At 42.6% G+C, this 27,722-nt stretch overlaps 2 protein-coding genes across 3 annotated transcripts; both read left to right on the top strand.

Moving 5' to 3' along the window:
- Positions 1-2,100: 2,100 nt before the first annotated feature.
- Positions 2,101-10,889, top strand: mbd3a (methyl-CpG binding domain protein 3a). Of its 2 annotated transcripts, none has more exons than XM_042342655.1 (7): positions 2,101-2,265; positions 5,103-5,262; positions 7,647-7,784; positions 8,113-8,203; positions 8,645-8,822; positions 9,328-9,503; positions 10,296-10,889. In XM_042342655.1, exons 1-6 carry the CDS (start codon positions 2,156-2,158, stop codon positions 9,485-9,487), a joined length of 837 nt encoding a protein of 278 aa, XP_042198589.1. In that variant the 5' UTR covers positions 2,101-2,155; the 3' UTR covers positions 9,488-9,503; positions 10,296-10,889. The 2 variants fall into 2 exon arrangements, with proteins under 2 accessions (XP_042198589.1, XP_042198588.1); XM_042342654.1 differs by having other exon boundaries at positions 2,118-2,265; positions 5,103-5,256.
- A 5,277-nt stretch (positions 10,890-16,166) lies between these two features.
- LOC103189691 (RNA-binding E3 ubiquitin-protein ligase MEX3C) lies at positions 16,167-24,666 on the top strand. The gene is made up of 2 exons (XM_007910179.2): positions 16,167-16,278; positions 22,728-24,666. The coding sequence occupies exons 1-2, from the start codon at positions 16,218-16,220 to the stop codon at positions 23,984-23,986; spliced, it is 1,320 nt and encodes a 439-aa protein (XP_007908370.2). The 5' UTR covers positions 16,167-16,217; the 3' UTR covers positions 23,987-24,666.
- The last annotated feature ends 3,056 nt before the right edge of the window (positions 24,667-27,722 follow it).

Genomic DNA, 27,722 nt, shown 5'->3' with positions numbered 1-27,722 from the left:
TAGTACTTTTCACGTTTTCTCGACGTTTCAAAGTGCTTCACAGAATATACTGTAAAGTGAATTGACTGTATATTTGTGGGCGAAACACGGCAGCCAATTGCGCACAGCAATGTCCCACAAACAGTCGTGGATTGAAAGTGAACAATTTATTATTGTTTTTTGTTTTTTGGAGGGATTATTATTAGGTGTGTGGAGTAAGGAAACTTGCCCAAGGTTTCGCCCTCTGCCTGGAATTGAACCCGAGTGTCTCGCTTGCAAGGCGAGTGCTCTAACCACTGAGCTACATAAACAGTGGCATATTGGACAAAGACAAAAGAAAGCATAGGAAAACAGGAGATCATTCAGCCCATCGAGCCTGTTCCACCAGTTTATTAGCTATTGGCAAATTCTTTTTACCCTTTCACCATACCCCTTAATACATTGGTGGTCAACCTTTATGGTCACCCCACAAAATACATTTTCTTGATTGAATATTTCTTGATTTATGCCATAAATGGGTGCTTCTTGACAGCCACGTTGGTTGACCATCACTGCCTTAATATCTCTCTCTAAATTTTTTTTAAACATCTCTTTTGATTCTGCCTCTACAGCTTTCTCGACCAGTGTTCCATTATCTTCACAACCCTCTGTGTGAAATAATGCTTCCTGACTTCAGTTTTAACTGTCGTGGCTGATTTTAAAGCTCTTCTCCCATTTTAATGGATCCCTCTATCAGAGGGAAAAGTTGTCAACTTATCTAACTTGTCAACTCCCTTAATTATTCGAATTTAAATCTGCAGTTTGATTTGAATTCCAAGTTAGCTGATCTTAGGCAGCCACCAAATTAACGATCCTTCTCTCAAAAAGAGAAAGGAGTTTCTCTTCCAGTGTCCTGACCAACAATCCCTCGGGTAAAATTGATCATTCACTTCATGGCTGCTTGCAGAGCTTTGCTTCGGGCAAATCGGTTGTCGCGTTCACCCACAAAATACAGTCGCAATACTTTGCAGTGACTCCCGTGAAGTGCTCCGAGAAGACTCCCCAACTACTTAAGACGCTGCATCAAGTGCCAGGATGATTATGAATGAAGCGCGGCTACTTGTGTGATGGTTGTACCGGAGCTGGGAGAGTGGGTGACACAACCCTGCGAAACGTGGGGGTGGGTGGGTGTGGGGTGGGGGAGGGTGGGGGGTGGGGGAGAGAGAAAACAAAGCAAAAAAAAAAAAAATTGCCCATCAACAATACCCCTGGTTTGTGTCCTGACCCCCTCCCCTGCCGGCCTTACATGTCCAGTACAGCTGTGTGCACACCCTCGCCAGCTGGGAGGCAGCAGTGGCTGAGAGCGGTGCAGAGAGAGAGAGAGAGAGGGAGGGGGGGGGGGGGGGGGGGGTCTGTGGTTGCTTGTGGGCGGGATTGGCTGGAGAGGGGGCTGGGCTGTCGGGGAGCCCCTCCTGAACTCCTCGCCTCGCCTCCTGTCCGGGCTTTTTTTCCACTGCAAAAAGGTGGTCACTCTTAGGTGGGCGAAAAAAGATTTATTTTTTAAATTCCCCCCCACCCCCTCCCTCCCTCCCTCCCCATCTCAGCCTCCCCTTGTGTTGTGCAGTGGGAGTCTGTGTTGTAGTAAATTGTTGTCGCGCCTTTAAAGATACCGAGTGCCGCGCGCGCAGCCTCCCCCTCCCCCCCCCCCCCACCTCCCGCCGCCTTTTTTTTCTTCAATGGGGCTCTGATAAACTGGCGCGCGGCGCGCCGGGTCACGTGCCTGCCTGGGTCGGCACTATTTTCTCGGTCTCGTCGCGCTGGAAGGAGCGCGGAGGCGTGGGGTGCGTTGGTTCGGACCCCCCCCCTCCTCCCTCTCCCACCTCGCTCCCCGCGGTGCGCATGCGCGAGACTTCCTGCCTGCGTGCGTGCCGCCGCGCGCGCTGTGTATCGCGCCGCGTGTAACGGCCGAGAAGCGCGAGCGGCGCCGCCCGCCGGACAGCGACAGCGGCCTCTCCCCGCCCCCTCCCCCCCCCTCCCCCTCCCCACCCCCCCCATCCCCTCACACACACACACACACCGACACCGCGGCCTCCCCGCCGCCCGGGCCCTCGCGCGCACACACACCGCGGCCTCCCCGCCCGGCTCTACCCGCACCGCGGCCTCCCGGGCCCCCCCCACACCCATCGCCACCCTGGAGATGGAAAGGAAGCGGTTTGAGTGCCCCGCGCTCCCGTCCGGCTGGAAACGAGAGGAGGTGACCCGCAAGTCAGGCCTGTCGGCGGGGAAGAGCGATGTTTATTACTATAGGTGAGCGCGGTAGGGCCGCGGCCCCGGGCTTCCCCCTCCCCTCCCCGCGGCCAGGCCTACAGGCTCCCCCACCCCCACCCCGGGCCTGGCCTACAGCCCCCCCCAGTCATAAATAATAATAATAATAATTCTTGTATTTATTATCCTTATCACGTCTTTGAGACGCCTCGAAGCGCTTCACAGGATAATACATTGTAAAGTGTAGTGACTGTATTTTTGGTAGCGAATTGCGCGCATCGGTGCCCCCGCCCCCCCCCCCCCCCCACACACACACACACACACACACACACACACACACACACACACACACACACACGGTTGTGGATGAGTGACCAAATTTTTTTTGTGTGGAGGGGGTTATTACTCCCCGAAAGTAATACGCCAACCGACTCGCTGCTTACTGCTAGTTACACAGAGGCGTATGGAGTAAGGAAACCTGCCTAAGGTTTCACCCCACCCAGGAATCGGACCCGAGTGCCCTCACTTGTGAGGCGAGAGCGCTAACCGCTATGCTGCGGTCTCCACTCCAATATGAAAATAATCCTTGCATTTGAGGCCGCCTCTCACATCGCAGTGAATGGGGCTGCACAGGCTCCCTATTCCTCAGTGGATTAACTTGAAGATACTGTCCTTACTTCCAAATGCCTCCACACCCGCGTTTCTTGGGGAGGGTCGAACTGCTCTGTTATCTGCATTTCCACCTTCTCCACCCGCGCATTCGGGGCTGCGTGAACCGCCGTTGGCTTTCGGCCACTTTGCCCACGCTCTCGGGGAAAATCCTTAAATTCCTCTGCCTTTCAGTGCCATTACCTCCCACAACCGCCGCTGCCCATCAAAACGCTTCTAAAATCTACATCTTTTACTATGCCTTCGTACCTCCCTCCAGTCCCCTGTGCATCAATAACTGATGTGAGCATATGTGGTACACAGCTTCATTTCCACGTCCTTTTCCAAGCCCAAAGTGTTTGTTTTTAAACAGATTTAGAATGATTTTGAATATATTGAATATATTTCTTTATCAATATAGTACTATATAATTTCCTTTGCCTATTTGGGAATCATCACCCCATGTGAGCAAGAGTTTCATCACAGGAATTTTTTATCTAGTTATTTTGTAAATAACCAACTGGGAATGTGGGTAAACAGGTATTTACATAGTTAATTGTTTAATAGTCCTGTCGGCAAACCAATTTGAGTTGAAATTTAAGAATAATGTTTTTTATGTACTGTGATGAACTCTTGAGAAATTCAGTAATGGTAGGAGGAGTAGGTCTGTAACACAATATGGCTGTCAGTGTGTTCATGGACATTGCGCATGAGCACTAAAGCTGCCTAGTTGATTAAGGAATAGAAATCAAGGAATTTTTCTTTAAGAGCTAGGAAGGGGAAGAGAATGGTCAGAGTCCCAGCTTGATTCATGATTAGTAATTCCAGCTGAAAGATACATTAAATGTTGGTGAGATCAAAAATCATCCTGGTTCTACTGTTCATGTAGACCTGGAGAAATAGCCTGGTCAACTAATTGTGTCAGCTTAGTTTACTTGGCAGCATTCTGGCCTATGTATATAGTTAAAATGGATCTTTTAACTGGGTGTAAATAAGCGTCTTCATTCTTCCAACCTCCACAATCTTGCAGGGAAAAGTTATTTTAAGCACTCCATCATTTTACATATTTGCACTTGTTTAAGGCTTTTTAAACTTGTTTAAGGCTCTTGTAAGGCTTGAAGATCTTGCCCTGTTGCTTGTTGAATAAGAACACTGAGAACAACAATTAGTATCTACATAGCTCCCTTCATGCGGGGTTGCATCCCGGAGCGCTTGACAGTGGCGAAGTCTGACTTCAACCCAGGCGGAGGGGGGGGTGGGAGGTGACCATGAGCTCAACCAAAAAGGAAGGTCTTTTGGCGGGATTTAAAAGTGGGGAAGGCGGAGGGATTGAGGTAGAGAGTTCCAGAGTTTTGGGGCGTAGTGGCTGAAGACACGGCCGCCGGTGTTGGAGGGGCCGAGGGACGAACAGGAGGCCGGAGCCAACCAAACAGCCGCAGCGGGAGGGGGAGCGGGAATGAGATGAGTCAGCCAAAGGCGGGGAAAGTCATGTGACTTCCCTCTGTAAAATTTAAAGGGCCACCACCACCTTCACCCCACCCCAGATGATGGAAGGAAGTTGCTCAAGGTTGAGATATAAAGGTTGCACTGGAATCAGAGAATGAGGAACACTCTACCATAATTACGTAAACTACCATTCTCACTACACTGACCGAGGAAAGCTAAGCGGAAGCCAGAAATGCTTATTCAGAAATGCTCACATAAAACAATTGCAAGACACCGGCTCCAAAATATGCGTATGTGTGTTTTGGTTTGTGAGAAATAATATTTTCGTAAAAAAGTGTGAGACTATCTGAGATTGACAAATTGTACAAGTATCTTCTGTCAAGAAATGCCATCATGTCTAAAACCCTCACTTGGCAAGGCTTCCCAGGTAGACTTACAAATGACGGATGAGCACTTGGTCCAGGAGGCTGGCTGCACATGCTGAACTACTTTAGCATGAGCAAAAGAAAGGCATTAAAACGTTAACTCAGTAACTTGCCTATTGAACTTGAAAGTGCCATCATTCTAAAATTCCCATTTTGAGCTGTACCTTTTCTCATGTAGGGGGAAAAAAATCTTGTCTATTTTCTCTTCATGATGTAACTGTGATTGGTATTGTGGCTCCATATGGAATCGTGGCTTCTTATAGTGTACAATCCCTAAAAGTTTCTCAAAAATTAAAACATACATTCTGGCTTTCCATGTTGTATAATGTACTAAGAATTTGTTTTGTGCTTCCCTTTTAGCCCAAGTGGAAAGAAGTTCAGGAGCAAGCCTCAGCTTGCACGCTATCTGGGAAACTCAATGGATCTGAGCAGCTTTGATTTCCGGACAGGGAAAATGCTCATCAGCAAACTAAACAAGAACAGACAGAGACTGCGGTTTGACTCTGCCAATCAGGTCAAGGTATAGCCAATTGCTAGAGTAGAGTGATAAGGCAGTAACAGGTTTAGAATTTTTCATTTTGAAAGGAAGGATTTATTAATCTTTCCATTCCCTCACTCAAATGGAAAGAATTAGCTTGAGGTTTAGAAGATTGGGAATCAAGTCGTAACTTCATGATTGAAAAACTTTTCTTCGACTTTGAAGATACTGTTCATTCAAATGTCAATAAAAAAAACTGTTTTTTACGTGGATGTATAACTTAATGTAGAAATTATTAGTGGTTAGAAATTGCTTGGGTAAATAAAACTGCTCGACTTTCTGAATGGTTTTGAAAATATTTTGGTAAGGGCAGTGCCACAGGAGTTTTTTTAAATTGGGCTTAACCAAACGCAATATAATCGAGTCCAGTTTGCGGTATTTCATTATAAGATTCCTTACTAAGAATCGATTAGAAATTGGCATGATCCCGCGGCAAATCCACCCTGGAAGTAAATCTTTTTGGAAGCGGAGTTCCCAAGGGTTAGTGTGAACAAATTTCTTGTTCACACAAAGAGTCTTCATTTACATGACTTGGATTTCTTGTAAAGGAATTCAAATTATATGAATAAGTATTTTGGTATGTGATTTGAATTTAACCTTATTCTGCTGTAGATCCTAAATGTAAACTGTTATTTTACTAAAATTCAGAAAAGCTTGTCTTGTGGAAAAAAATAGATTTAGGTGGAGACGAGTTTTTTTCAAACAGGAGTATTCCACTTAGAACCATATTGCAGTGTTCTTTCATGGGCAGCATTTTGTTTGAACAAGAATTGCAGTATATGCTTAGGGCATCACATTACAAATACTGTACCATTTGAGTTGCTTTGTTAGAATGTAGGTTCGAGCCCATATTATCACACAAGATGCGTTTTGTTTGTGTGAAGGTGGAGGAGTGAGTAAAGGGTTGTTCTGAACAGACCTGTTGCTTTCCTACATGATTCAAACCAATCTCAAAGGTGCCATGTGCATGATTGTCTTGTGGAGATTTAGGTGCTACGAGAAGCCCATTAAGTGCTGTTGAGCCTCGTGTTCTCCTTAATGGTAACCATTTTTTGTCATGTGTAAAATTTGTCATATTTGGTCACACAGTATCAATTAGGTAACTGGTACATATCTGAACATATCTGGTAACTGGCCCTACTAGGAATACAATTCTGGTAACAACATTGTGGTACTGGAGAGGGTACTGTGAATTACAAGATAGGTTGTGAAAGCTGGTAATGTTCACATTAAATAGAAGGCTCAGAGGAGATCTATTTAAGCTCCACAATCTATAGAGAAATCAAACTCTTAATATGTTTAACACCATAAAAGAAACCTAGGATAAAGGAACACAAATTCGAGCTCAGGAGAGAGAGAGAAAGTAAACAAATAGTTCAGATGCAATTACTTTATACTAAAGGGTGATTATGTAGAATAGGTAACCCGTGGAGACAGCATTTCAGCAAATTAAAAAGAGAATTGGATAATTGTTTGAAATACATAGATTTCAGGGGTGTGAAACCTGAAGCGATCAGCCAGATAGGACCTGGTTCTATTTTTACATCATTCAGACTTGTCTCTTATTTGGCTGTACACCCACTCAGGTAGAAAACTAGTATTTTATAGAGAAATGTATATAGAATAGAGCAGATAGAAAAAATAAGCCATACATATATGAATTATACATATATAACACACACACATATAATATATGTGATTTTCTCTTCTATAGAAGCAGTACTTTGAACAGATAAATGCTCCTTCCCCAACTTTGCTTCCTCTTTAAGGAAACAGCTATCCCGGAAGCTGCGAATAGTCTAAGCTAATGCAGATTGTTGTGTGTTTGTTAAACATTGCACCCAAACCTGGTAAATAATGTGACCTATTTGATATCAAAAATATAAGATTCTTAAAATTCAGTTTTGCTGTGGCAAATCACATGTATTAAACAACTTTGCAGTGATTTAATGCTGACAAAGTCTGAACGCTATGGTATTCGTAACTTGATGCTGAAAATGTATCCAGTTTTAATTGCTGCTGTATTGTACTGTTATTTCCATTGTCCTTGGTATTACTGAGATGATTACAGAGGTCAGTATGTCTTAGAAATTCTTCATGTACAATATATATTGGCTATATTTGACAGTGGGTTTTATAAGTCTGATATCTGTGCAATTTGGGACTGGCACCATTACAGACATCAAAAACTGTGTAGATATCATGTGAAATATAATGTACCAATTTTCTCTCCTTTTCATTTAATGCAGAATGACGGTCGGATTATGACAGGATTTGTACTACACTTTGTGAAACTGATGTTGTGTATATTGACTTCAGGCTGTTAAATGAGGATTCTTTTGTAACCTTTGCCTTTATAAAAACAGGGCAAGCCAGATCTGAACACATCATTACCTGTTAGACAGACAGCATCAATTTTCAAACAACCAGTTACAAAAGTGACAAACCATCCCAACAACAAAGTGAAAATGGATCCACAGAAAGCTGTTGAACAGCCTCGGCAAGTGAGTGTTTCATTACCATATCTATATGTGATACTGATTTCATTCGCTATTAATATCTTTGTAATGCTTTTTATTCAGTCGTGTGGTTACACAGAATAAAGCTAATGAATTAAATGATGATATCGATATTGAGCAGTTTAATGAGTTAATATGATATAGTCTAATCTTATGCCTCTGGAGCTCAAAGCTCATCTTTCTGCTCCTCCAAAACCCTTTTTAGCATTAAGCCAATGCACTGCTTTGATTCTTACTCATTAATCTTATGGTATGCACATTTTGGAAACCTCTTCCAGGATTTATTTTATATAATTTGTTGTAAATTTTACAGTTATTCTGGGAGAAAAAACTTACTGGGCTGAATGCCTTTGACATTGCAGAGGAAATTATCAAGACTATGGATCTACCTAAAGGCCTACAAGGTAAGCCCAACGTCTAGAAAGATTCTTCTTTCTGCTCCCTTGTTTGAGGACGGGAGGAAACCATTTGTGGTTGGTTTGTTATGTGAGGTGTTTTCAGCTCTCACGAATCTGGCAGTGATATCGCCAAGGTGTTTGGATAACTATAATTACCAGAACAATGCTTGTCCATCTGTTTTCTAATCTCATTTCCACGTCTCCCTCTTACTTCTCAATAACCTTATCTCTGTATCCAACTCGTCCATTTACAAATTGCTTTAAAATAGTATATTTTATAAATTACAATTTGCCTAAATTAAGAAATGTCTTAATTATGGGAAAAAGTAATACAGGTTTTAGGACTTATTGGCATGACTATGGATTGTTCCTGAGTTTTGAGAAAGCTGTGGATGATAAACTGAGGCCATTGACTTATAATTAGTAATAAAGTTGTATCTTTTTAAGGTGTGGGACCTGGGTGCACAGATGAAACCTTGCTGTCTGCTATAGCAAGTGCTTTACATACCAGCTCCAATCCGATCACAGGACAGCTATCTGCTGCAGTGGAGAAGAATCCTGGTGTGTGGCTGAATACTTCTCAGCCGCTCTGTAAAGCTTTCATGGTCACAGATGATGACATTAGGTAGGAATTAAATAATTTTATATTCAAACAATATTATTTGAGGATATAGTATTCAAATGTTATCTGGAATATGAGGCAAGAATTCAAAATGTATTTAACATTTTATTCCAAGTGATTGTGATGGCCAACTATAGTTTAAGGTCCATCATATTGAAGATGTATACTGTATATTTAAATGAAAACTTGACTTACATAAATGTCACTAGTGCTGTGCAAGTGTTCCATAATGTTTTAAGTGCCCTGGGACGCTACCTTGCATGCGGGGTTCTACGCAAGTGTGAGTTGTTGTTTTATTGTGTAGGATTCCTTTTTCAAATATTTTTATATCTGCATACTAGCGATGGAAAGTACAGAATATAGATTAACATTATTTTCCTTCTCTCAAGGTAAATTTGTATTGTTACTGCACAATACTGTATTTTGTTGTTTGATCATCATTTAGTTAAAAGAAAACAAATTCTGCCTTCCATTAAACTTGACATGCATGTTACATCATATGTGGTAGGAAACAAGAAGAGCTGGTCCAGCAGGTGAGGAAGAAGTTGGAGGAGGCACTAATGGCTGACATGTTGGCACAGAGCGATGAATCTGAAGGTGAAGTGGACGCGACACAAGATAAAGAAGATGAAGAGGAGGAGGAGGAGGAAGATGACGATGATGTATAGCCAAAGTATAATTAAGGTGAGGAGAATCTGAATGGTTTAAGCTTCTTCAGTTCCTGTTTCAATGTTTGTTTATAGATGGTTTTCACACTAATGTAGGGACGCACTCCAAAATATTCTTTATTGTTGTAGTTTAGATTTCAAGATCAAAGTAGTTATTGAATCGTATGAAGTATTTATCTCCTCACCCCCTCTGGCCAGATACTTGCCCATGTGCACAGATCCACTTTGCTTACTGGTACCAGCACTCCTATCTGTGCCAATGCTACTAAATGTTGGCAAACTGGCAGAGTATTTGTACAATAAATCCAGTGATAAATAAGGTGGTAGATGGGACCATAAAGTTCCATTTCACCTTATAAATGTACAACTATCATTTAACAATACTTCCTCTATTAGGTGGAGGCCAGGAAACATTCCCTCACACAGAAGTTTGAGAAGTGGACCATAGGGCTGGAATCAATACGTTTTTTTTAAAGGGAGAAAAGAGACTTGGGGAGTAGAGGTATTAAGCAGTATAGCGAAAGGGCAGGGCATTGGGATTTAACAAATCAGAAAGATCCACTTGATGGGCTGAATGGTGTCCTCCTATTTTTTGCAGATTTTTCATAACTAAATTTGTAGTCCAGGAATGCTTTTCTTTGTTCTTTACTATAAATTAAATTGCCATCAAATGAGTGCAGATCCAAACTGGTTGTAGTATGACTTTTCAGTGGACACAAGTGTGCCTTGAACTTGAATGGGATGTTCTAGTCAGGAAGGAGCTATCGTTCACACTTGTGTATTAAATTGTAATTTCCTCTCTCGGCAGGAGATTATTAGAATCCAATATTTTTCAGGGAAGTGTGGACATAAAGAGAATGAAAATATTCCTAAGGATGAAAAACGCCAAGTAAACAAATCATTGCAATTTCCACAACCAATCTTATAATGTATGAAGAGCTACTTTTCCAGTAGAGGAAAGTCATCTTTTTGTCAGATGGCAACGTTCATTTTGATGGGCATGTCGACCATTGCCAGTACCCATTTTTTTAAATCTGAAGTCTTTTATATATTCTTTTTTTAAACCTATGTAAAATACTGTAAAGTTTGTGTGAAAATTCTTATCTCTGATTTGCGATTTAGTTAATATTTGTGAATGAGCATGCATCAAAAATAATGAATCCAGTATTTCCAATTTTGTATGTTGCATTTCTAAAACATTACAATCTTCAACTGCAGTAAAGCACAGTGTGTCTTAAATGGAAACCACCATAGTGCATGAATGTGCTGTAAGAAAAAAAAATTGAAATATTTTATGATGCATGTTTCTAATTTCCCTCTTGGTAAGTGTACATTTATATTGGTGATGCAACTAGACTGTAAAAGCTTGAATAGTTCATCAATAAAATATCATTGCTAAAAAGTGGTTTCAAGTTGCTTGAGTTTTTCAGATTCTGAAAGCTCCCGGATGGCTGCTGGACCATGGAATCTTGGTGTCGAGACTGATTCCCATTCAGGCAGACTTGACTATGTGGAGCGAGCTTGTGCTTACCAGCAGGTGACACTAGATAGCAATCGGGAATGATATGCCCTCTCGTTTTTTTCTCTGGTTGATTTTAGCTCCTTTACCATTGTCTCACATCAGAGAGTATCTGTTCCCTTTAAAGGCTGTTAAGGATACAAAGGTAATTAAATTTGGAGATTCTCAACCACAGCATAAATCTAAATGAAATTATCATTCCATGGTATCTCAACATAGTGATTTTACATTACGCATAAAATTGGGCGGCAAATTTTAAAAAGCTAATAATGTTCCCAATTCAGTTCTCATTGTTAAAAGACCTAGTAAAGGAGTACCGTGTTTCCCTTCATCAGTGAACTAATTGTACAGTTTAAACCTGTAAATTTGGATGTTTTGTTTCCATATTTTGTTTATTTTCAATAATAGAACATAATGAACTTGCACTCTGCATGAGTGAAAAGAATTGACTTGTCATGGCTGCTGCCAACAGTACTCTTAACTGATTAATATGTAATCTTCATTTGATGGTTTCTGTAATGATCTCAGTTGTAACTTTAATTCATACGGAGAACAGTAGTGCTGTATTTCCTTATTCAAGCCAGAACTGCTGGAGTTGGAAACCTCAGTTATAGTTTCGCTGTTTGAGCTAAACAAAAGAGAGGGGTATAGAATTTAATAACTGGAGAGAAACGAAATACAAGCTGTGATTTTCATATAAAATTTAATATTTGTTCCCATGGTAATGGTAATATTCCATTGTGATAGAAAGCTTAAAAGAGAGGAGACATATAATACAGCCTTATTTCTTTAAAAGGAATGAAATGTATGCAGATAAAATTGCTAGATATTTATAATTGTATAGACTGTGACCTTATTCTTCAACAGTATCTTGACAACTAATAACTGAACTAGTGTGAAATGAATATAAAGTTGGTACTGAAATAGACCTTTCAAAGATGCTCAGCATTGGGCTCAGTCCCCTGCTATGTGTAATCTCTGCAATAGGATCGTTGAATCATGTCAAAGCTACTATACCACACATACTCGAGTCCAATGTAGTTACTCGTGTTCGAAAATCAATTCCAGCTGTCCCATATTAGAAACTCATTATTATACATTCATTTTAATGTTTATTTAATGCACCCAGCAAAATGGATGTTATTAGCTCACTTTACATCAAATATGTTGCCTTAAAGTGTATTTGAGATTGTTTTCGACCTAATTGTAAATTTTCTCGAATGGGGCAAAGTTTTGGGATAACTTTGATGGACAAGCAGCCTTTGTTATTGTGCAAGCAATGAAACACCAAATTATAGTGCATACTTGCTTAAGGGAGGAAAATGGTCTGCAGGGGGGTTCTATACATTTAAATACTCTGATTTGCAGTGTTCATTTGGGAAATTATCTAATGAGGTTCAGTGCTGCAGTCCACATAACCATTCAATTAAATTGGCAATAATCTAATCTGTGTTTCTGAAGAATCAAAAGTGTTGGCAGTGTACAACATATTAATCAGTAGAACACATCACACATTGGTTCAACTGAATCATCGCAGGTGTGTTATGTCAGTATAAAGCTATCGCCTTTAGCGCAGTGTAATACAGACCGAGGGTAACATCTCAGTCTTGCTTTTATTTGCTCTGCTTGTTTCCAGGCAACGAGAGATGCCCAAATGGTAACATGACATCATTACTGTGCTGTTCACTGAGCACCTGTATGGCTGAGTTATAAACCAGACATGGACATGTGCTATCTTGACCTACACTAATTTGCCTACAAATAGTCACTACACTTAACAGTAATGAATCTGAGACATCAGTTTTGAGACATTTCGGTGTGAAAGTGCAAGGTTGATTATTTTACACAATTTAATTATAACTTTATAGGAACCAGTTGAAAATAGCGAAGAAAGAACTGTTTAAAGTGCAGGATAATGAGAGATGATTACCAGTGTGTGAATGTGAAAAAATGGATTTTTTTGTTTAAAGAACATGTTTTCATTGCAGAACAGCAGCTGCATTTATATAAAGGATGTGTAAATACTGATGTGTTATGAATTAACCCTAACTTCATAGCTGTTTGCAGGACATTGCTATGTGCAAATTGGTTGCCATGTTGGCATACAAATACCAGCCCTGGTAGTAGACAGCAATTACCTGAAGTACTTTGAAACATTTTGCTGTATTGAATGTAAGGATTATTTATTTACTAGGTGGCCAGATTTCATACTGATGCTCTCCGGTCGAATTCTAGTTAGAAAAAAAAGTTGATTCAAACAACAATAATCTCAAATTATTTTTGAAAAATTTTAAGTACTTGGAAATAATAATGTGAAAATCTCAGAAATTACAATCTTCTATAAAATGTACTATTTGTACAGCACTTTCAACTCATTCTCATAAACCTGAGCACTACACATAATGTTCCTCAGTAGTCAGCCTTCAGAGTGCAGTGCAATGGACCCAGTCGACTGCATAAAATCATAGATACAAGATCACGTTGTGCCACTTAATTTGCTACAGCCATACAGCGTGAGCCTGAATCACACTCACTGCATACGAACTGAATCAACACATACAACTGCTGTATTCCTCCATACGTTCATGATTACAGATCCGATGTAATCTGATGCAATTGTTGTTCAGCAGCAACTGAAGGGTTAATTGGTTTAAGTTTAAGAAACTGAGAAATGATTAGAAACAGAATGTTTGGACCATGAGAAATGTCACTTGTGTGTTCTGATAAAAGGTAATATGATAATTAACTATACATAGGTGTGTGTATGTAACCGTAACATAAATATCAAATATTTTGAACTTGTATTATTTCAGCATTAAGAAAAGATCTTGAACACATTTCCAGTTTTTTTAAAATTTTAATTCTAGTACCTCTCAAGATTGTTTGAAGTGGCTACTTGACATTTCCAAAAAAGCAAACCGTAAACTATAATTTCTCTGATGGTAGATTTTTATTACGAGACATAAAACAAAACTTGGTGAAAAAATTGTTTGTGCCTCAAGGATAGGCTTCCAAAATTCAAGTTCTGACATCGTTGAGACTGATCTCTTCATACTTCAAATGTGCCTCATTATCAAAATAGAGTTTCTATGTTATACATCAAATAAACAGTATCTTTGTTTGACCAGGTGAGCTTTAAAATACGTAATTTTGAAATCCCCTCCAATAAAATTGTCTCCATAATTCAAAATGACCAGTTAGTTATAAATGTATTCAATTGTGCTCTATTAACTTTGATGTAGTGAATAGAATCGCAATTTTAAATATGAGTAAAATTCATTGCTTCCCTAATTGGAAACATTATTTGAAAAGTGATGTTTCCGAATGTTTCCTAAGCCTTACATTTGATTTAGCGCCTTATATTTTTATATCATGGTAAAGCTTCATTGAGTGCAGAGGTATTGTCTTGGTATTCTGATCTTTTCACATCTAAGCTCTCTGTGGGAACAAGTTATGTGTGTTTTTTAAAAGAAGCAGCATTATATTATATACAGCTTTTAAGCATGTTTGTGTTTATTGCCATGATTAAACAATTGCCATTGTGTGTTTGTTGAGAGTGTGCAAGGTGCAAGTCAGTGAATTGTGAAAGTGAGGGAATGAGAGACAGAGAGTTATTGAGAGGGAGAAACTGTTCTACACACACAGATAGACACACAAACAACAACATCACGATTACATTTGTATAGCGCCTTTCACGTCAGGTGGACACACAGACACCTAATACACACACACAAACACAAGAGACACAAACACAGATAGACACACACACAGATAGACACAGACACACACACACAGATAGACACACACAGACACACAGATAGACACACACAGACAGACACACAGACACAGATGGACACAGATAGACAGACACACACAGACACAGATAGACACAGACAGACACAGATAGACAGACACACACAGACAGACAGACACACACAGACACAGATAGACACACACAGACAGATAGACACACACAGACAGACACACACAGACAGACACACACAGACACAGATAGATAGACACACAGGCACAGATAGACACACACAGGCAGACACACACAGACACAGATAGACAGACACACAGACACAGACAGACACACACAGACAGACACACACAGACACAGATAGACAGACACACACAGACACAGATAGACACACACACAGATAGACACAGACACACACACACAGATAGACACACACAGACACAGATAGACACACACAGACAGACACACACAGACAGACACACACACACACAGATAGACACACACAGACACACAGATAGACACACAGACACAGACACACACACACAGACAGAGCAGCAGACCCAGAGTCAGGCACACAAGGCTGGCAGTGAGGGGTTGGAGCTGGGGGCGGGGCTTCACTGTGTGACGGTCACGGCGCTGACACTGACCCCGCCCATTGTTTGGCGGCGGCAACGTCACTGAGGCCCCGCCCCCTCCCGGCCCCGCCCCGCCCCCGGGGGGGAGGGAGGGAGGGAGAGTGTGAGCGAAGGAGAGGAAGAGAGAAGGGGGGGAGGGAGGCGCGCGCCCCGACAGCGAGCGCAGAGGAGAGAGCGGCGGGAGGGGAGGTGGCGCGCGGGACAGAGAGCGAGCGAGCGAGCGCACGCAGGTCGGGAGCGCGCACGGTGGGGGAGGCGGGAGCGAGCGGCAGACAAAGGAGAGGGAGAGAGAGAGGGAGTGTGTGTGTGTGTGTGAGGGGGAGAGAGAGAGCGCGAGCGGCCCTGAGGCTCACACACACCCCGGCCCGGGGCTGAGGGAAGCCGGGGAGCGGGGGCGGGGGGGAGGCGGCGGCGGGCGAGGCGATGCCCGGCTCCATGTTCTCGGACACGGAGGCTGTGAGTGAGGCCGGCGGCGCGGTGCCGGGGCCGGGCCCCGAGGAGGAGCACAAGCCGCGGCGCCTGGCCCTGGAGCAGCATCTGTCCCTGCTGGGGCTCGGGGAGGCCGGGCTGGGGCTCGGGGAGGCCGGGCTGCTGGGGGACCCGGGGCCGGGGCCGGGCCCAGACGGGGTGGGGGTCGCGGCGGCGGCGCCGGGAGACGAGGAGGAGGAGATGACGGCGGAGGAGGAGGAAGAGGCCGGCGGCGGCCTGAACGGACTGTCCGGCCTCCCGCCCTCCGCCCTGTTCCACCCGCCGCTCGTGCCGCCGCCGCTGTTCGCGGTGCCCGGGGACCCGGGCCGCAGGAAGAGCGTCAACATGACCGAGTGCGTCCCGGTGCTCAGCTCCGAGCATGTGGCCGAGATCGTGGGCAGACAAGGTAAAGCCGCCGCCAGGCACGGCCCACACGCCATCAATCACTGCAGCCATGATCGATAGTCTCTGTCAGTCTCCAAGCCCTCAGACCGATCGATACCAGTATCGGTATTCAATCCCGTCTCTCCATCAAAAGTAATCGATAACCGTATCAGTGATATCCAACCCCTCAATAGCCCCCCGATCGGTGACGAGACCATCCGTGATCTTATCAGCAGTGTCTTCCAATAATAGTTTATCAATAACCGATCAGTAACATCTGTCAGTAGTAGTTCATCAATAATGATCCCCGGTCAATAATCTCACCGGTCACATCCCTGTGCGAAGCTCCATCGGCGATGTATGTAACAATATATACATCAATGATAGTTAGGATCCATTGGCAGAGGACATCACTGATACTTCACCAATCATTCCAATGATAATGTGATCGATCGCGGATCAATTGGGATCGATACCGTGATTTCTCGTCTGACATTAAAGGCCAAAAGACAAAGGAAAGTTTGGATCTGAACTTGAGGCGGGAAAGGGTTAATCACAGTCTACAGCAAAGCAGAGAAACAAAGGAAGGAGAGGAAAGGGTTTGGGGAGGGAGTCACCGGGCGGTGGGGGGGGGGGGGGGGGGGGGGGCAGTCACCGGGCGGTGGGGGGGGGGTCAGTCACCAGGGGGTGATGGGGGGGGGGGGGGCAGTCACCAGGCGGTGGTGGGGGGGGGGGCAGTCACCAGGCGGTGGGGGGGGGGGGTCAGTCACCAGGGGGTGATGGGGGGGGGGGGGGGGGGCAGTCACCAGGCGGTGGTGGGGGGGAGCCACCAGGCGGTGGGGGGGGGGGGGGTCAGTCACCGGGGGGGGGGGGGGGCAGTCACCGGGGGGGGAGCCCTCAGCAAGTCCATCGCAACCATCAATAAATGTCTCGTTGATGCACATTTTTGTTTATTAACAAAAAATAAACTGATTGGAAAAGCCAAATAAGATCAATTGTTTTTGCTGTGAAGAAGCTGCAGTTTAGTTGTAGACGGGGGGGGGGGGGGGGGGGGGGTGATGCTGGGATGTTCTGTTCTATTAATCGATTTACATTTTGCACCAAAAGCTGTCGGTCTCTCCCCCCCCCCCCCCTTTTCACCGGATGATTTGAAGCGATTGAGGCTGTGTTTTGGGGGGCGTTCAAGGGGTGGGGGGGGGGATTTTAGCACAGCGAACAGAAATGCTGTAAACCGGGGCGCAATGTTCTTTTCTGTTCGATAGCAAATCCCCCCCCAACACACACACAGACACCATCCGTTTTTAGCTGGAAAGCCTTTTATTTGCTGTGATGGTATTAAACGGGAGCAGTAATGTAACGCCAGTGTTTTTCTGAATGAGAAGCCCCCCCCACACATACCCCCCCCCCCCCCCACACACACACCCACACCCCCCCACACACCCCACACACACGGCGCAGTGAGTGAGTGGATGGTCTGCATTTCAGCCCCACTTTGCGGCGTTGGCTTGTGTGTGTGTGTGTGGGGGGGGGTTCAGCCCCCAGCGATTCTCGTCCGTTTTGAACCCCTGTGTTGTTTTGTGGTGGGATTTCTTGTTCCGTATAAAACCTTTGTAATTGAGCGACAATATCATCTGTTTTGAGGGGTTTCAGAGGCGTTTTGAGCTGTTTTCTCAGTTTCCTTTGTTAAAGAATCAAACCCATGCGCCTGATTTATATGCAGACGTCATGTCATGCCCTGAGCTGCGGCCTGGGATTGATTTACTCTCTGAGCTGATTGACTCACTGAGCTCTCTCTCTCTCTCTCTGAGTGAAGCCTTACTGAGGGTTGAAGAGATTGTTGTCCAAAAAAATTCCTTTACACTCGAGAGCGATCTACAACTTACAGTCCTTATCAGAGTAGGTGAGGTGTGTATTGTGCAGCAATGGATTTAGTCATTTACACTTCAACTATGTGTATGATTGGAGAGTGGTTGCACATGGACATGTCAGCTTGGGACTGCCTTGTTTATTGTGTGGTAAATAAACAGGCCGGTTTGTAGTAAGATTTAGATGCCAGAAGAGCCAGGCGACCTCTGGATACTGTCGGTGATGCATGTTTTGTTTGGTCACTGGATATCGTGATGGATGCGAAAGCCCGTTGCTGAGCTTCAGCTTCTTCAAGCCAAACTACTAAGGTTTCCATATAAGTATTGTTTCTGTTTTGTCCAGTGTTTGGTTGTGCGACATAAGGCGTGTGTACTTTGCCAAAATAATAATTTTTCATGTGTTGGCTGTGTGAGGAAAGGGGTCATCACAGCTGCTCTGATTGTGTGCTCACATAGTGCTCCGTGCACATGGGGCTTGGGGGCAAGAGGTCTACCCATCAACATGTCAAACATGCCGGGCTTTGCTCTTTCTATTGGGGATATCTAGTTGACAAGTAAGTGGTCAGAAATTGTTTTATTTTCAGTACCTCGTCCAAGAATTTGCTTAAACCCTAATAACCATATGATTATAATCAGATTGCTGAGGATTGGATTTGCAAACGGGACAATATATGTAATTGGTTATGCATTACTATATATTACTTACAAAAGCCTAGTAACTAAGGCCTATTCAGTGTGTAAGCCATCGCTATAAGGAAATTCCTTAAAACCTGATGCTGTGTAATTACTCTCAGAGGTGTGATCATTTTTAATTATTCTACCTTCCCAAGGAAAGTACCTGGCCTCGCTGTGCAGTATCTCTTGACATCGTTGCAGATCAGTTTAAACTTTCAACATGTGGACTTTAGGTGCTAATTTGCTTCCCACCACATCTGGCTCTGAATCTACTTTTCGACTGTGCCTTCGATCACCCTCTTACCCCTAACCTCCCTGATTGCCCAGCGCCTTGGGACGTCCTCCCGACGCAAAAGGCGCTGTTGTTGTGATGTTCTGTATTTAAAGAATATAAAAATTGAGAGGGAGGTGATCTTGTTGAGCCCATCAGAATCAAGTCCATTTGTTCAGGGTGAGCCAACATCAGTCACTATTGAGTACTTCTTAATGGGAATGTTTAGAGCAGTAACGTGTGTGAAACTAGTGTGGTATTGATTTGAAAAGGTACCATTTTGGGGCTTGAATCGTAGGACCATGTCAGATTCCGTATTTGGAGCTCAAGAGAAATCAGGAAGTTCAGAATAGCGATAATCTAGAATTAATTTTAAATGGGCAAATTCAGGAGAGGTTGATTGAAAAAGCAAAGTGCTTTTCTGTTCGCCAGGTATGAAGTGACTTGCCTTAATGAGATTTCCCCTCTTCTCCCCACACACACACACCACATATAAACGTAAGCAGTGCGATTGAGGGGCAGGAATTGTGCCTTTGAAATGTGGAAAAACTATCCCATGACATTTTAGTCTGCCATTGCCACGCTAATATCATTGCCAATTCCAATTTATTTTGTGGACATACAGGAAGAACATGACAATTCCAGTTCAGCCAGTTTTTTTGGGGGGTTTAAAATTCTTTGACAAATCTCCGAATGTGTTGTCTGGCTGACTTGCTAAGGGAAGAGGGCCCGTGTTAGTGACGAGGAAACATTTAAACATTCTAAGGGTCCTCTCCACCTCGAAATAACATTTTCGTGCTCTGCGTTTTTGTTTGTGCTCAAAGTCTATTTTAGAGTTTTCCATTGTCTTTGAGTGTTCACCGCTTCTTATATTGGAACATATAAATAGCTCAGTGTTCTCATCTTAAATACCACCTGGTAACGTTCCAGGATGGTCAAAACTGCTTATATTTTAAGTGCTTTGTTTTATTTTGAATGTTGGCTCTTTTACTTACCTGCTTGCAGGGCGAAACCACACGCCTAATAATAATCCCTCCAAAACTAAAAACAATAATAAATTGGTCATTTTCAATCTACGACTGTTTGTGGGACATTGCTGTGCGCAATTGGCTGCCGCGTTCGCCCACAAATATACAGTCAATTCACTTTACAGTGTGTTCTGTGAAGCGCTTTGGGAACGTCCTCCTGACGTGAAAAGCGCTATATCAAATGCAAGGATTATTATTATTATTGTTTTAATATGTCACACAAAATACACCATCAATTCACTTCACAGTAATATTCTATGTAGCACTTTGAGACGTCTCAAAGACTTGATAAGGCGTTATATTAAATACATGGATTACTATGGTGATTTCACTGGTTTATTTAAAACCTATGATGGTGCAGGTTTATTTTCCTTTTGGAAAAGCTGTGTTTTACAGGGTTTTTTTGTGGACAACACAAATCTGTAAGATTCCAGTGTGCTCTTGTATTTTATATCATTATATATTTGGTTAATCATTTTTAATATAGGTGAACGTGAGGGAGGGTGGAGAGAGGGAGCACAAACTGGTATTGCTGGTATTGATGACTAATACTGTCCTAATGAGGGACAGGAAGATTTTGGGGATGCTCACAGAAAGTGATTTGATGCACATCACGCTGCAGCTTACACCAGCTAACTAAGACGACAGAGAAGAGCGGAAAATGTTTTGGTATAACAGCCCCTAAACTGAGGCAAGGGAGCTTTATGGTTAATGTTAATATAAATCGCAGTTACTTTCAAAGTGATTGGATGCTATTGTTAAACTACAGACCAGACAGGTTGAGAATGGGAACAGGACTTCAGTGTTAAGTACTGTAATGTTTGTTAGATGAATTAGATCCGACACTGTTTTCTGATATATTGGAGAAGTGCAGAGCCTTTGGTTATGGAAAAAAGCCACTGAACCATACAGAATGGCAATAACATTCACACCCAGTGAGCCTGCTCCTTGACAAGTGCCATTGTGTATTACAGTGCATATTACTTGCGTTCTTTTGAAGGTAATTATCTCATGATTTGTCCTGACAGCTCAGATAATGCTTTTCGAAAGCACTTAGCATAGCTGTGCTAAATCAGTTTAACAATTGGGGCACAAATCTTTCAATGCTGTATCAGTGTCTTTTTAATTCCAGTTCTAAAATGGAATTGCTCTATATCTCGACAGTCTTTTAAAATATCTTAAGACCTAATACCAATAATCCTTATGTTTATATACACATATATACACATATAATAGCAGAAAAGCCCTAATCATGACATAGCAAACCCAGTAATAGCGTTGGCAACGTGTTTGCAGATGTTCGTCTCCATGGGCTGAACAGTTCTATGAGTTTTCATCGTTCTTGTGGCATTGAGAAGTTTTATTGAGAAACCTTGTTGAATTAGGGACGTCCTCCCGACATGAAAAACGCTAAACAAATGTAATCTTGTTGTTGTTGAATGTGCCAAGGCTGAGACGATTAAGAGAGAATCACAGATCGAGGTATTGATTGGGTTGACACCAAGTTTGTGTTTTAAGTAGAGTGTAAGAGGAAGAATGACAAGTTGAGGAAATGAAATGTGTTTGGGTGAGGAGAAGTGAAGGAAAGATGCAGCTTAATGGAGAGGTTACTAATATGAGATTGAGAAGAAGGAGGGGATATTCTGGAAGAAAATGTGGTTATCGCTTCAGGACACTGCAATATTGTAAGATATAGTAGTAGGTACGAAAGGTGTCAGCAATACTATATAATAGTAATGAATATTCAACATTGATAGGATGATGTTGGAATAGAGTAAGAAATCTTTATATTTCTTCGGTCCATCTTATACTGTTGTGAGTCCTCCCGATTGAAATTTGTGCCCACAATGGTTTTCTGTTCCTATGTACTGAGTTCCTGCCCCTCAAACACAAGACTGATTGACTTCTGCAAATGTGAAATATAGATTCATAACAATACTGAAGTTGAAAGGGAGTCCACATTACTGAATTGTTAAACTGTAATATTTAATGAATCTGCCTTTAAGGTTCATCATTGCTGATTTTCTCTTTGAGTCTTATTTCACATTCAGCAGAGAAGTATTTTGTTCCTGTGCTTATGAACTCGGTCATAGCCTATACATTAATTGTTCCTTGAACTTGAGTTGGTCTTTTACCCTCCTACTTTGCTTAAACATTAATTGTGTTGGGATGAAATAGCTCTCAATATCCTGTGGGAGTTTTACGAGTAGATTAGTTACTTCTGTCAATACAGTCCTAACTCCTACCATTTTGAAAATATGTGTATACTATTCCTTGTGCTGGTGTGATTACGTTTGATATACTTCCTTTTGCCAATAACTTTGTTTGTCTGTAACATATCCAATCTATTAAAGACAAACTCGCTGAGGCTTTGCTGCAATTTGTTATCTCTAAATTGACTGGATTATCTGCCATCACTGGATTAATTTTTGAATCCACGAATGTCCCCTTTCCCCAGCAGTAGTTAAAGAAAGATGACCTGAGGCCCTGACTATCAAAATGAGAGCAAATAGTTGGTACATCTGCATAATTCTCACAAATAGCAAGTTTGGTCACGTCATTGTTTGACAAAGACTTTCAATGCAGGTTTTTCCCCATCTCTCTAATTTCTGTGTTTTCCCCCTTTTTAAAGGTTGCAAAATTAAGGCTCTTCGAGCAAAGACCAATACATACATCAAGACTCCTGTTCGAGGCGAGGAGCCTGTGTTCATTGTCACTGGGAGGAAGGAAGATGTAGCCATGGCCAAGAGAGAGATTCTTTCAGCAGCAGAACATTTCTCAATGATCCGGGCATCTCGCAACAAAACCAATGGCCTGGCAAGTTTGGCAAGTCCCCCAAACCTGCCAGGACAGACCACAATCCAGGTGCGTGTGCCTTATCGTGTGGTGGGGCTTGTGGTTGGACCTAAGGGAGCAACCATCAAACGGATTCAGCAAACAACTCACACTTACATAGTCACTCCAAGCCGAGACAAGGAGCCAGTATTTGAGGTCACCGGAATGCCTGAAAATGTGGATCGGGCGAGAGAGGAGATTGAGGCTCATATTTCTATGAGAACTGGCGTCCTTATTGACTTAACTGCTGACAATGACTTCCATTCCAATGGAACTGATGTAAGCTTAGATAGCATCAGCGCTACTGGAAGCCTTTGGTCCAAGGCCCCAAACCCAGCCCGCAGACCTGCTGCTAGTTTTCGGAATGACAGCCTAAGCTCCTTGGGGAGCACTTCCACTGATTCGTATTACAGTAACAGATTAGCAGATACCAGTCCGACGAGTCCTTTCAGCACAGGTAGCGGCAGCTTCTCGTTTGGCGAATCCCTCACCTCCGCCAATTCAGATGAGCGTGAAGTGGTCTTGGAATATCCAGCCATCGACTGTTTAAACGGGCCTCATAGCATGATCTGGTCTCCATTTGAACATGGCAACCCCATTCAGGCTTTTAATGGCAGTGCCACAGCCCAGAGACGCACTAATAGCATCAGTGGCTCTTCAGCTCTGCGAGTTTCTCCAACGATTTCAGACGGTGCTGCACTTGAGCATCCGCTGGCCAGGCGTGTGCAAAGTGACCCTTTGGCTAATCTCGCGTGGCTCCCGAACCAGGCATCCCTATCCGCCTTTTCTAACAGTCCAGGCTACTCTTCCTCCTCACTCCCAGGGAGTACCTCAGCAACATCTGGCTCCCCCACAGACTCCAGTGGTTCTGAAAGTCGGCAGAAAAGCAACCGGGACTGTGTCGTCTGTCGCGAGAGCGAGGTGATTGCAGCACTCGTCCCTTGTGGTCATAATCACTTCTGTATGGAGTGTGCCAACCGCATCTGTGACAAAGCTGAGCCCAAGTGCCCGGTCTGCCAAAAACCAGCGTCACAGGCCATTCGTATATTTTCTTAGTGGCATCATGTCCTAGCAACTACTTCGGACAACACCCAGGACGGAATAACCGCTGTACAATACACCCTAGACAAACCTTATTTTATTTCGACTGGAAGACTATATTTCCTAGAGGAGATGTTTACAAATTAGCTTTAATTTTAACCCAGTCATCATTGGCAATTTTGGAATACGTTAGATATTGTTAAGCAGTTGTAACCACATGTGCTGATTGTGTACTGCTTGTCAAAGTTACTATGACAGTATTCAGTTAGATTTAAATAAAGGAAAGGTCCGCCGCACTTTGCAGATATGAGTTTTTAAAATTTCTACCTAGCATTTTATTTTTTAATGCACAGAATATATCTTGTACACATAGCGATGAGAAGCCAAGTGGTTGTATGTTTTATAACACCAGAGTGTGACAGCACCAGTACAGATTACTAAATATTCAAGTTTATCATTTGTTTACCTCTTACTGTGTATATGTAGGGAATTTATAGGACTGAAAATGTACTTTATTTGAATAAATTTTAAAAAAAACTAAATATATTTTATTTTAAGATAATGGACCTTTAACCTTACATGGCTAAAGTACTGATATATATTTGCTGAACTGACTTGATGGTATGAAATTGTATTAAGAGTTTTATTTTTTGACTTAAAAAAACCTTCTTAATAAAGACTTTTTACAGTATGTTTATGGTTGTGTGGTAGAAAAAAATTTTGTTGTGTGACAATTTCCAGGGGAGAAGGGAAAACAATTGTGCTCTGTTTGTCTCCTGTAAATGGCAAATCAAATCCATATCACTGAATATCAGGGTTATCCTGCTCGTGGCATCAGCTTCCTGTGTCTGGGCTTGTGTGTTCAGGGGGATAAAACACTGAAGTGGTATTTTACTAAGATCAGTGCTTTAGTTATGGACAGCCTGTGAACTAGAAGATTTGATCAACATGGAAAGTGAAGGTAAGTTTCTGATTGGGACATTCAGTTACACTTGCATGTTTTATACCTGTTTTATTGTGTATATATTGTTAAACCATGACGAGTCTAACCTCAATGAAGTTACTTGATTGGATCTTGGGGCGAACTGATTGTTGGAAAGGTTCATTCAATTTATGGCAATGCTGTTCGTTCTTTGTTCATTGGTAACACTCCGGAACAAACATTCACCAGAAGTCAATATTTCAACCTTTCAAACAAGGATACAGCTGATCCGATGGGGGACATTTTATTTAATTCTAGTAAGGGCGGGAAGCATTTGTAGCAATGTGTTCATTCAATCCCACTGTCATATTCCATATTGTGCTGGGAAGTTCTTGGCACTGGCAGCATCAGCATCCAAGGATGCACACTCTACCTCACCAAGCCAATCAGAAACCTAGGCATCCTAATCCCTGACTGTTCAGCACCTGGGGATATCCTCCCAACATGAAAGGCGCTTTACAAATGTAATTTTGTATTGTATTGAATGTGATATCTACATTGCAGGATCTCTCTTTCTTGTTTAAAAATGGTGATTGAACTGGACGCCAAGAATCCATCTTTGTGTTGAAAACACTGATTGTCATAAGTATTATGTGAGCAAAACTGGATGCAATTTATTAATCAAGCTTAACCTGCTGAGGATCCTGTTCGAGGCTAACTGGGTTTCCTGATATTTGCATTGGACATCCTCCGTGTGTCTTAATTTGTATTGTATTAATTCCATTAAATGAACAAACTGGCTTCCTAATATGATCTGTCTTGTTTTTTTTTGCAGATATGAAGTTTCGCCTGAAACCCCTGATCAATGCTCTGGTTCCATTGAGTTTATGAAATGTTTTACTGTTTTACTGTCTAGATTTTTTGAGAACTTAGTTGAAATAATGGCTTAAAACAAATGTAAGGCTTTATATGTGAAGTTAATGAAGAGTTACCTAGGTAATATGAAGGATTTAAAGCAACTTTTAATGGTTTGCATAAATACAAAGTTAGTAAACCTTCAATGCTGTACAGTATTTTTGAAGGATATTTTATAATTGTATGGTTTAGTTTTCTTAAAGCTAGTTTTGTAACTTATTTTGTTCAGTGTCTTTACAAGCCAGTTGCTGTGCTTCTAATTACATTGATAATAGAACCTTTCATGGGGAAAATAAACATTTTGAGGCTCTTTTCAAAATATAATTGATTAAAGGGAAGTGAATATTCTATGGGAAAATGCCATAACTGATCTGTGTCAGTGACATGCCATACACAACAACAAGAAACCAATTACTTTACAATTTGCTGCTGTATCTGAGATGTTTTGACCTGAAGTTTGATTTCCAAAAGTGTTTGACGTTGGCTTAGTTAGAAATGCAGTGGACACATTTTGTCCAGGCAATTTAGAAGTGGACAAATCACACTGCCTGAATCATATGTGTAATAAAACCAGGTTGGTTTCTCCAGACACACAGGCTAGCCCTCGCCCCCCAACTGGCTAAAATGGCTATTGGACATACTTCTTGTCTATATCAATAAGCACATATTGTCATAACTAGCTGCTGGCACAAGAGTAGTACATGACTCCATCTCTGATTCTTTAGCCACAGCCTGAAGGTTCAGATTGCTGAGAGCTTTGTATGTCTGGTCAAAATATCTTAAGAAAGCGCCAATATACACTTGGCCCGAGCTATTGACCTGAATTAATCATTAACATTGCAGTTTATTTGTTATTAAAATTAAATCTTTTTTTGGAATATTTTGTTGATTTTTATCTAGCCAGGCTCAGGTCTAGGAATCCATGGAACCAAGGAAACTGTGTGCTGGGAAGTTGCTGTGTCAGGGCCAGAGGTCAAGGTGCAGTTTGGATCACTGTTGACTGAGCAGCTTTTTTCTACCAGAATTCCTGGTAACACCTTGGCTTTTGTCCAAAGTTCTTTCATCCATTATGTGGTCGACACAGATCATCGTGAGGAGTTACCGCTGCTCTTCTCAGGTCAGTCTTGTGCAGCTTCTGATGTACCATTTATCACGTGGGAGGCGAGGAACAGTCTCTTGATCGATAGAGCTGCTTGAACGCAGTTCAAACTCTCAATGCAGAATCCAATTTAAGTCGCTGACCATTTGGTAACTGCTTATCTGTTGAAGAAACATGCTTTTTATCCCATCAATTCATAGGCGATTGGGGCCCTGAATGGAATAGCCATGGCCAACGTCCAAGTTCAAACTCCAAGTCAGAATTTTGAACTCAGTGGAAGCTGATGCTCTCTTCGACCGTGCCTTCAGCTCCCCTCTCGACTCTACCCCCTCCTTGCTCCCTCCCTTCCCTTCCCTGACCATTTCCCGACCCAACTGTCCAGCGCCTTGGGACGTCCTCCCGACGTGAAAGGCGCTCTATAAATGAAATCTTGCTGTTGTTCAGGGCAGTCCTGTGGGAACGCTGCATTGTCCGAGGTGCCAGTCTTCGGAACTGAGGTCCCCCGCCTGCCTGCTCGGGTGGGTGTTAAAGATCCCGCGGAGCTGTTTGAAAAGGGAAGAAAATTGACAGATAAAAGTGGTCATTTAGTTCATGGCAGTTTGAGGATATGTTGCTGTGTGCAAATGGCTGCCTCCTGACCTTCAAAAATACACAGTCACCACAGTTTACAGTGGCTCCTGTGAAGTGCTTGGAGACGTCCTCTCGACGTAAAGCGCTGATATTAAATGCCAGGGCTTATTAATGTTCACCCACTGCTCCCCTGGACTGTATTATAAATAGCATTTACCTCTGGAAGTTAATCAATAATTCTGCAG

The sequence above is a fragment of the Callorhinchus milii genome, unplaced genomic scaffold (genome assembly GCF_018977255.1).
Source record: "Callorhinchus milii isolate IMCB2004 unplaced genomic scaffold, IMCB_Cmil_1.0 Scaffold21, whole genome shotgun sequence".
Lineage (NCBI taxonomy): Eukaryota > Metazoa > Chordata > Chondrichthyes > Chimaeriformes > Callorhinchidae > Callorhinchus > Callorhinchus milii.
The sequence above is the reverse complement of the archived record's forward strand: the minus strand, read 5'-3'. Positions and strand labels throughout refer to the sequence as shown.